This window comes from Ips typographus, unplaced genomic scaffold (assembly GCF_016097725.1).
Source record: "Ips typographus isolate SLU unplaced genomic scaffold, UJ_Ityp_2.0 IpsContig76, whole genome shotgun sequence".
NCBI classification, from domain to species: domain Eukaryota; kingdom Metazoa; phylum Arthropoda; class Insecta; order Coleoptera; family Curculionidae; genus Ips; species Ips typographus.
This window is the reverse complement of record NW_028098579.1, coordinates 36,074-46,401: the sequence shown is the minus strand read 5'-3', so window position 1 is coordinate 46,401 and position 10,328 is coordinate 36,074. Positions and strand designations below refer to the sequence as shown.

General features: G+C 34.5%; 1 protein-coding gene across 1 annotated transcript; it reads left to right on the top strand.

The window, feature by feature from the left end:
* The first annotated feature begins 521 nt into the window (after positions 1-521).
* LOC145739898 (uncharacterized) lies at positions 522-5,948 on the top strand. Its single transcript, XM_081995240.1, has 3 exons — positions 522-574; positions 638-4,350; positions 5,488-5,948. Exons 1-3 carry the CDS (start codon positions 522-524, stop codon positions 5,946-5,948), a joined length of 4,227 nt encoding a protein of 1,408 aa, XP_081851366.1.
* Positions 5,949-10,328: the final 4,380 nt, after the last annotated feature.

Sequence of the window (10,328 nt, the reverse complement as noted above, 5' to 3'; positions counted from 1 at the left end):
GCCTAAAGTTGGACTTTAATAACTGGCAACGCTGCATCTCTCTCTCTCGTACGAAGCCGTCGCCGTGCCGACACGTTACCGTTTTAATTCCCGAATATAATCGTTTAATTAGCATAAAAAAGTTCGTTTCATTAAAATAATCGAATCATACAGTCCACTACAAACGAGAAGTATAAATCAAACATAAATTTTGGTCCTTCGAGCCGGATTGCAAAGTGATAAGTGATAAGTAACCTCAAAAAGCATCGGTTTGATGTAAATTCCGCGTGCCGCGTTCCGTGAACGGGTGCAAGATCAACAACAGCGAGCCATACACAGCGTTGCCACGTAGAGCAGCGAGAAAGAAGCAAGACGTCAAAATATAAAGTAGGTCCTTTCCATTATTTTCCGTTAGTGTTCCTACCTGGATACATCCATCTGCATGCTAAAATTTGTGTGAGAAGCTTAAAGCAAATAATCAGATTTAGTTTTAAAAAAAAAAAAAAAACGTCTAAACGGTCAACTTACATCAAGTTATAACAATGCCCGATGACACAGATAATGGTGTCGATTCAAGAATAGACGAGTTTAAAAGGTTGGTATTTCGAAGAGGCCAATTAAAGGAAACTCTAACTCGTTTTACTAATTTTTTGAACAGTCCAAATCCCGGATATACTAGCTTAAAATTGCGTGTAAAAGATCTCGATACAACTTGGGCAGAGTTTCAAGACATTCAATCAAAAATCGAAGAATTAGATCCAAAACAGGATGTTGAAAGACAGTCGTTTGAAGACAATTATTACAGTAGCGTTGCGATAGCGCTTGATTTAATTGAACAACAAGAACATAACGTAGTTTCGAGTGCTGGAGCAAATTTAAATGTGTCTCAACCAGCAATAAACAATAATAATAACGCAAAGTTACAATCTATTTCCCTGCCACAGTTTAGTGGATCGTACGAAGGGTGGATTCAATTCTACGAAGTATTTCAAGCGTTAGTAGATAAAAACAGCGACTTAACTAAAATTCAGAAATTTTATTACTTGCAGTCGTGCCTTCGCGGTGAGGCAACACAAGTATTACAATCTCTAGAAATCTGCGAAGCTAATTACGATGAGGCATTAAAGTTACTACGTGAAAGATATGAAAATAAGCGCATGTTAATTCACAATCATGTTCGAAATTTATTTGAAATGTCCTCAGTATCTAGAGAATCTCATCAAAATTTACGAAAACTCATAGACAGCGTAGTTCGAAACCTTCGAGCATTAACGAGTCTTGGTCAACCAGTAGACCAATGGGATACGTTGATAATATATTTAATTTCACAAAAGTTAGACAATCACACCCGTAAAGAGTGGGAAGTGCTGAACAATAAAGATTCGCCAATGCTCGATGAGTTATTAAATTTCTTGAAAAATAAATGTCAAGTACTTGAAACTATTGACAATAAACAACAGCACGCGTACGAAAAAGCTCCTCAAAACCGCAGTACAGTAGCTCATGTAAACACAGGAGATTCCACACAACAGTTTTATCAGAATTCGGCAAATCAAGGGCAATTTAATAATTTTTATTGTTACGTTTGTAAAGAAAAGAATCATTATACATACAAGTGCCCTAAATTACTTGCGTTATCCTGTAAAGATCGTTATCTTGAGCTGAAGCGTTTAGGAATATGCACTAATTGCTTAAGAAGTGGTCACAATAATGAAAATTGTACAGGTAAAACATGTAGGATTTGCAAGCGTAAACATAACTCCATTTTACATGATTCTAATTTCCAATTTAATCGAAACACTCCTTATAATAACAATAATACCTTTACCGCCATTAGTTCCACAAACGTCAGTTCTGAAAATACCGTTAATCTTGAAAATAGCGAACAAAGTTCCAGAATCTTGCAAATGTCCGATCAAAATTACAACAGTACGCGTCAATCGATACAAGAACTCGATAGTTCACTTCAGAGGCAATGTACCTTAACTAGCATAAATACAGGTGCTAACGAAACGGTCAGCAATGCAACAGCGTCATCAGCTGCTCGTTGTCACAACACTAATTCCTCGGGTAAAACTCAAATTTTGCTTGCAACAGCAATCGTTAACATTATAGACACAAATGGCAAAGCTTTAAAGTGTCGCGCGTTATTGGATTCTGCGAGTCAATCCAACTTTTGCTCTGAAGCTTTGTATCAAAAGTTGAACTTACCAGGATGTATAGTAAACGTTCCTGTTCTTGGAGTAGGAGGCGCGTCCTGTAATGTGTCAGTCAAAGTCAAAACAACGATTAAAGCGTTAAATGATTCATTCCAGGCAAAGGCTGAATTTTTAATTATAAATAAAATTACCACTAAATTGCCGCAAATTTCTTTCGATCCTACTTTTCTTAACTTGCCCGAAAACATTCAATTAGCGGATTCCGATTTTTGTAACTCAAACGAAATTGATATCTTAATCGGAACCGAATTATTTTTCCGTTGTTTAAATGACCAAAAAATTATGTTAGGTGAAGACGCTCCTATCTTGCAAAATACCAAGTTCGGATGGGTTTTAGTTGGTCCTTTAAACTTATACCGTGTACCGAAAGAAAAATATCATAGTCATTGTTTTTTGAATCTCAATGAATCTTACGAAAACCTACATAACAACATACAAAAATTCTGGCAAATTGAAAATGTAGGAAGCAAACAAGATAAGCTAACTAATGAAGAACTCGAATGTGAGTTAGATTTTCGAAATAATCATAAAATCGAAACAGACGGACGTTATACAGTTAAACTTCCGTTAAAGCAAAATTATGTAGAGTTAGGAGAATCTTATTCGATCGCATTAAAATGTTTACTTTCTTTGGAGCGACGTTTGGAAAAGAATATCGAGTTAAAAACCCAGTACACTGACTTTCTAAAGGAATACGAGAAAATGGGTCATATGTCCCGCATTAATCCTGATTTAGATTTACCAGGTGAAATTTGCGTATATCTCAGCCATCATGCCGTCATAAGGGAAAGTAGTAGCACTACAAAATTACGCGTCGTTTTCAACGCAAGTTTGAAAACTAATTCTGGCTATAGTCTAAATGACGTGCTCAAGATAGGGCCCAAAGTACAAAAGGACGTATTCGATATGGTTTTGCGTTTGCGCACTTACCCAATTTTGATTGTCGCGGACATTGAAAAAATGTACCGTATGATATGGATTGACAAATCCCATCGAAAATTGCAACGCATTCTTTGGAGAGATGACGTCACTGGAAACGTCGTTCATTACCAATTAAATACCGTGACGTACGGCACAGCTAGCGCATCGTTCTTAGCTACGCGTGTTTTACATGACATTGGACTTAAATATAAAGATTTACAGCCCGAAGTTAGTAAAATAATTTTAAACAATTTCTACATGGACGACTTAATTTTTGGGCACCACGACCTTGACAAAGCAATTGAATTAAAAGCAAATATCGACAAAACATTGTCTAAACATGGATTACAATTAAGAAAATGGGTGTCAAATAATCCCCGCGTGATCAAAAAATCTGACGATTCACAGAATACAGAATTTTATATACTAGGAGACGATGAAACAAAAACGTTAGGGACCGCTTGGAATACAAAATCTGATACTATTCATTATAATTTTCAATTAAAAATTGATCTTTCTATAATAACTAAAAGAACCATTCTAGCAACCATTGGACAGCTTTACGACATATTGGGTTTAATTAATCCTGTAATAGTGACGGCTAAATTAATCTTACAAGAGGTTTGGAAAAGTCAACTAGATTGGGACTCTCCAGTGCCTGCAATTATAGCTGATCAATGGTCAATTTTTGTCAACCAATTGCCTAAACTCAATTCTATACACATTCCACGTTGCGTGATAGATACCGAAATAAGTCATAGATCAGTTTTACTTTGTGGTTTTTCGGACGCGTCACAGCTCGCTTACGGAGCTTGCATTTATCTCGTATCTTGCGATAATTCAAACAAACCCTCTTCACATCTGATTTGTTCTAAATCTAGATTAGCGCCATTAAGTTCGATGAGCTTGCCACGCTTAGAACTGTGCGGAGCACTGTTATTAGCTCAATTAGTCGACAAGGTGTTAAAGTCTCTAGAAATTCACATACCTCATGTAAATCTTTTCACCGATTCTATGATCGTTCTGGATTGGCTAAATTCTGAACCGAGTCGATGGAAAGTGTTTGTCTCAAATCGAGTTGCCGAAATCCAACGACTTACCGCAAATATGACTTGGTATCATATAGAGTCTGATATCAACCCCGCTGACATAGTCTCCAGAGGTTCTGATCCTGTAGCCATTCAAACTCAACCTCTTTGGTGGCATGGTCCTCCTTTTTTATTGACAGATTGTGAGCAGTGGCCTAAATGTCCAAACGTTAAAATAGCATTGCACGAAGCGCGAAAACAAAATATGAACCTATCTTTTTCTACCGTAAAACAAATCATCGGTAATCCTAATGAGATATTTTTTAGATGGTCTTCTTATAACACATTAATTCGAGTTATTGCACATGTTTATAGATGGTCTCATAATGCTCGAAATAAGGAAAAACTTTCAGGGCCGTTATCTACCCGTGAGTTAGACAGCACTATTTACAAAATATGTAAGCTAGTGCAGATTGAAAGGTTTTCGGAAGAAATTCGTTGCTTACAGAATTCTCAAGTTGTGCCTAAAAATAGCCGAATTCTTTCTCTTAATCCGTTCATTGATGAACAAGGATTACTACGAGTAGGCGGACGATTAATAAATTCTAATTTGAATTTTGAAAGGAAACATGCTATTATTTTACCATCCAAACATACATTTGTTCAGTTGTTAATCAATCACTATCATCGGAAATTCCTACATGCAGGTCCGTCATTCATTCTAAATCAAATTCGGGACAAATTTTGGATTATTACCGGAAGAAACGAAGTTCGAAAGGTGTTAAGGAAATGCGTTATTTGTTTCCGAATAAAACCGTCAAGCCCCAATCAACTAATGGGAGCATTACCAAAACCTCGAGTCGTACCATCTCGACCCTTTTCTCATTGCGGCATTGATTATGCTGGCCCTTATTGTCTGAAAGATGGTAAAACACGGAATCGGGTAACTATTAAGGCATATATTTGCGTTTTTATTTGCTTCAGTACCCGCGCTGTTCATGTCGAACTTGTAACGGACTTAAGCTCTGAAGCATTTCTTAATGCTTTCAAACGATTTGTCTCGAGACGCGGTTTATGTCAGCATATTTTTAGTGACAATGCAACCAATTTTGTGGGTGCTAACCGTGAATTACTTTGCCAGGTTGTGCGAGATTGCGTCTCTAATAAATACTCTAACTACTTTTCTGATCATCGAATTAATTGGCATTTTATACCGGCGCGATCACCTCACCATGGAGGTATTTGGGAGTCTGCGGTGCGTTCGTTTAAATATCACTTGAAACGTGTCATTGGGGATATTCATTTAAATTTTGAACAATTTTATACGCTTCTTACACAAGTTGAAGCCATCCTAAACTCTCGACCTATCCTACCCCTATCCAATGATCCTACTGATATTGAGGCACTCACTCCTGGGCACTTCTTAATCGGCGAGAGTCTAGTCGCTGTACCCCAATCCCACGACAGTGACATTACAACCAACCGATTACGTCAGTACAAACAACTGCAAAAGTTAGCGCAACGATTTTGGAGTCTTTGGAGTAAAGACTACCTCAACACGTTACAGCAGAGAGCCAAGTGGAAGACTCGACAAGAGAACATCAAGATCGGAACTCTCGTACTACTAAAGGAAGAAAATGAACCTCCCTTGCATTGGCCTATGGGTCGCATAGTGGCTGTTCACCCCGGAGCTGATAAATTAGTGCGTGTAGTGTCAGTGCGCACGAAGAAAGGTGTTCTGTCACGCGCGATTACGAAAATATGTCCGTTGCCGATAACGGACAATGGCAGTGACTGTTAATGTTTCCTTAAGAATTTGTTCTCTTAAATTATTTTTATTTAAATAAGGACATGTTGTTCGAACTGTTGAAATATCTTTGTATTTCAAGGCCGGCGGCATGTTGTAAACATTGTAAATATTTAAACACTTAAGGAGAGTAGCGCCCTAGAATTTTACCCCCACCAAGAGATGCCTAAAGTTGGACTTTAATAACTGGCAACGCTGCATCTCTCTCTCTCGTACGAAGCCGTCGCCGTGCCGACACGTTACCGTTTTAATTCCCGAATATAATCGTTTAATTAGCATAAAAAAGTTCGTTTCATTAAAATAATCGAATCATACAGTCCACTACAAACGAGAAGTATAAATCAAACAGGGGTCCTTTTTTAATACTTTTTGAAATTTAATATCTCGGTAACCTGAAAAGCTAGAGAGTCCAGTTTTGGCTCATTTTGTAGTATTTTTTATCCTCTTTCTCTAGCGAAATCTATAAGAGTTCAAATAAAAGAGTTACAATCATTCAAAAATTGATAAAATTTCATTTTTGCAAAAAGTGCAATTTTGTCAATTTTTTATTTTGCTCTAGGAGGGTTCCAATGCACAGCAAAGAGCATATTTACACCAAACGACCTTAAATTAGGTGAAATAAGTACAAAAAAAGCACTTTAAAATTTTTCATTTCCCAAAAAAATTGAAAGAATGGGGGGGTATTAGGGGTCCTTTTTTAATACTTTTTGAAATTCAATATCTCGGTAACCTGAAAAGCTAGAGAGTCCAGTTTTGGCTAATTTTGTAGTATTTTTTATCCTCTTTCTAATGGCGTTCTAGCGAAATCTATAAGAGTTCAAATAAAAGTGTTACAATCATTCAAAAATTGATAAAATTTCATTTTTGCAAAAAGTGCAATTTTGTCAATTTTTTATTTTGCTCTAGGAGGGTTCCAATGCACAGCAAAAGGCATATTTATACCAAACGACCTTATATTAGGTGAAATAAGTACAAAAAAAACACTTTAAAATTTTTCATTTTTCAAAAAAATTGAAAGAATGGGGGGGGGTATTAGGGGTCCTTTTTTAATACTTTTTGAAATTCAATATCTCGGTAACCTGAAAAGCTAGAGAGTCCAGTTTTGGCTCATTTTGTAGTATTTTTTATCCTCTTTCTAATGGCGTTCTAGCGAAATCTATAAGAGTTCAAATAAAAGAGTTACAATCATTCAAAAATTGATAAAATTTCATTTTTGCAAAAAGTGCAATTTTGTCAATTTTTTATTTTGCTCTAGGAGGGTTCCAATGCACAGCAAAGAGCATATGTACACCAAACGACCTTAAATTAGGTGAAATAAGTACAAAAAAAGCACTTTAAAATTTTTCATTTTTCAAAAAAATTGAAAGAATGGGGGGGTATTAGGGGTCCTTTTTTAATACTTTTTGAAATTCAATATCTCGGTAACCTGAAAAGCTAGAGAGTCCAGTTTTGGCTAATTTTGTAGTATTTTTTATCCTCTTTCTAATGGCGTTCTAGCGAAATCTATAAGAGTTTAAATAAAAAAGTTACAATCATTCAAAAATTGATAAAATTTCATTTTTGCAAAAAGTGCAATTTTGTCAATTTTTTATTTTGCTCTAGGAGGGTTCCAATGCACAGCAAAGAGCATATTTACACCAAACGACCTTAAATTAGGTGAAATAAGTACAAAAAAAGCACTTTAAAATTTTTCATTTTTCAAAAAAATTGAAAGAATGGGGGGGTATTAGGGGTCCTTTTTTAATACTTTTTGAAATTCAATATCTCGGTAACCTGAAAAGCTAGAGAGTCCAGTTTTGGCTAATTTTGTAGTATTTTTTATCCTCTTTCTAATGGCGTTCTAGCGAAATCTATAAGAGTTCAAATAAAAGAGTTACAATCATTCAAAAATTGATAAAATTTCATTTTTGCAAAAAGTGCAATTTTGTCAATTTTTTATTTTGCTCTAGGAGGGTTCCAATGCACAGCAAAAGGCATATTTATACCAAACGACCTTATATTAGGTGAAATAAGTACAAAAAAAACACTTTAAAATTTTTCATTTTTCAAAAAAATTGAAAGAATGGGGGGGGGTATTAGGGGTCCTTTTTTAATACTTTTTGAAATACAATATCTCGGTAACCTGAAAAGCTAGAGAGTCCAGTTTTGGCTAATTTTGTAGTATTTTTTATCCTCTTTCTAATGGCGTTCTAGCGAAATCTATAAGAGTTTAAATAAAAAAGTTACAATCATTCAAAAATTGATAAAATTTCATTTTTGCAAAAAGTGCAATTTTGTCAATTTTTTATTTTGCTCTAGGAGGGTTCCAATGCACAGCAAAGAGCATATTTACACCAAACGACCTTAAATTAGGTGAAATAAGTACAAAAAAAGCACTTTAAAATTTTTCATTTTTCAAAAAAATTGAAAGAATGGGGGGGTATTAGGGGTCCTTTTTTAATACTTTTTGAAATTCAATATCTCGGTAACCTGAAAAGCTAGAGAGTCCAGTTTTGGCTAATTTTGTAGTATTTTTTATCCTCTTTCTAATGGCGTTCTAGCGAAATCTATAAGAGTTCAAATAAAAGAGTTACAATCATTCAAAAATTGATAAAATTTCATTTTTGCAAAAAGTGCAATTTTGTCAATTTTTTATTTTGCTCTAGGAGGGTTCCAATGCACAGCAAAAGGCATATTTATACCAAACGACCTTATATTAGGTGAAATAAGTACAAAAAAAACACTTTAAAATTTTTCATTTTTCAAAAAAATTGAAAGAATGGGGGGGGGTATTAGGGGTCCTTTTTTAATACTTTTTGAAATTCAATATCTCGGTAACCTGAAAAGCTAGAGAGTCCAGTTTTGGCTCATTTTGTAGTATTTTTTATCCTCTTTCTAATGGCGTTCTAGCGAAATCTATAAGAGTTCAAATAAAAGAGTTACAATCATTCAAAAATTGATAAAATTTCATTTTTGCAAAAAGTGCAATTTTGTCAATTTTTTATTTTGCTCTAGGAGGGTTCCAATGCACAGCAAAAGGCATATTTATACCAAACGACCTTATATTAGGTGAAATAAGTACAAAAAAAACACTTTGAAATTTTTCATTTTTCAAAGAAATTGAAAGGATGGGGGGGTATTAGGGGTCCTTTTTTAATACTTTTTGAAATACAATATCTCGGTAACCTGAAAAGCTAGAGAGTCCAGTTTTGGCTAATTTTGTAGTATTTTTTATCCTCTTTCTAATGGCGTTCTAGCGAAATCTATAAGAGTTTAAATAAAAAAGTTACAATCATTCAAAAATTGATAAAATTTCATTTTTGCAAAAAGTGCAATTTTGTCAATTTTTTATTTTGCTCTAGGAGGGTTCCAATGCACAGCAAAGAGCATATTTACACCAAACGACCTTAAATTAGGTGAAATAAGTACAAAAAAAGCACTTTAAAATTTTTCATTTTTCAAAAAAATTGAAAGAATGGGGGGGGGTATTAGGGGTCCTTTTTTAATACTTTTTGAAATTCAATATCTCGGTAACCTGAAAAGCTAGAGAGTCCAGTTTTGGCTCATTTTGTAGTATTTTTTATCCTCTTTCTAATGACGTTCTAGCGAAATCTATAAGAGTTCAAATAAAAGAGTTACAATCATTCAAAAATTGATAAAATTTCATTTTTGCAAAAAGTGCAATTTTGTCAATTTTTTATTTTGCTCTAGGAGGGTTCCAATGCACAGCAAAGAGCATATTTACACCAAACGACCTTAAATTAGGTGAAATAAGTACAAAAAAAGCACTTTAAAATTTTTCATTTTCCAAAAAAATTGAAAGAATGGGGGGGTATTAGGGGTCCTTTTTTAATACTTTTTGAAATTCAATATCTCGGTAACCTGAAAAGCTAGAGAGTCCAGTTTTGGCTAATTTTGTAGTATTTTTTATCCTCTTTCTAATGGCGTTCTAGCGAAATCTATAAGAGTTCAAATAAAAGAGTTACAATCATTCAAAAATTGATAAAATTTCATTTTTGCAAAAAGTGCAATTTTGTCAATTTTTTATTTTGCTCTAGGAGGGTTCCAATGCACAGCAAAAGGCATATTTATACCAAACGACCTTATATTAGGTGAAATAAGTACAAAAAAAACACTTTAAAATTTTTCATTTTTCAAAAAAATTGAAAGAATGGGGGGGGGTATTAGGGGTCCTTTTTTAATACTTTTTGAAATTCAATATCTCGGTAACCTGAAAAGCTAGAGAGTCCAGTTTTGGCTCATTTTGTAGTATTTTTTATCCTCTTTCTAATGGCGTTCTAGCGAAATCTATAAGAGTTCAAATAAAAGAGTTACAATCATTCAAAAATTGATAAAATTTCATTTTTGCAAAAAGTGCAATTTTGTCAATTTTTT

What these genes read in the sequence shown, in the direction of transcription:
- LOC145739898 (XM_081995240.1), top strand. Translation starts at nt 522, where the DNA reads ATGCCCGATGACACAGATAATGGTGTCGATTCAAGAATAGACGAGTTT. An exon ending in AGAATAGACGAGTTTAAAAG is followed by an intron (nt 575 to 637) that starts GTTGGTATTTCG and finishes TTTTTTGAACAG; the next exon opens with TCCAAATCCCGGATATACTA. An exon ending in TCCTTTTTTATTGACAGATT is followed by an intron (nt 4,351 to 5,487) that starts GTGAGCAGTGGC and finishes TTCTTACACAAG; the next exon opens with TTGAAGCCATCCTAAACTCT.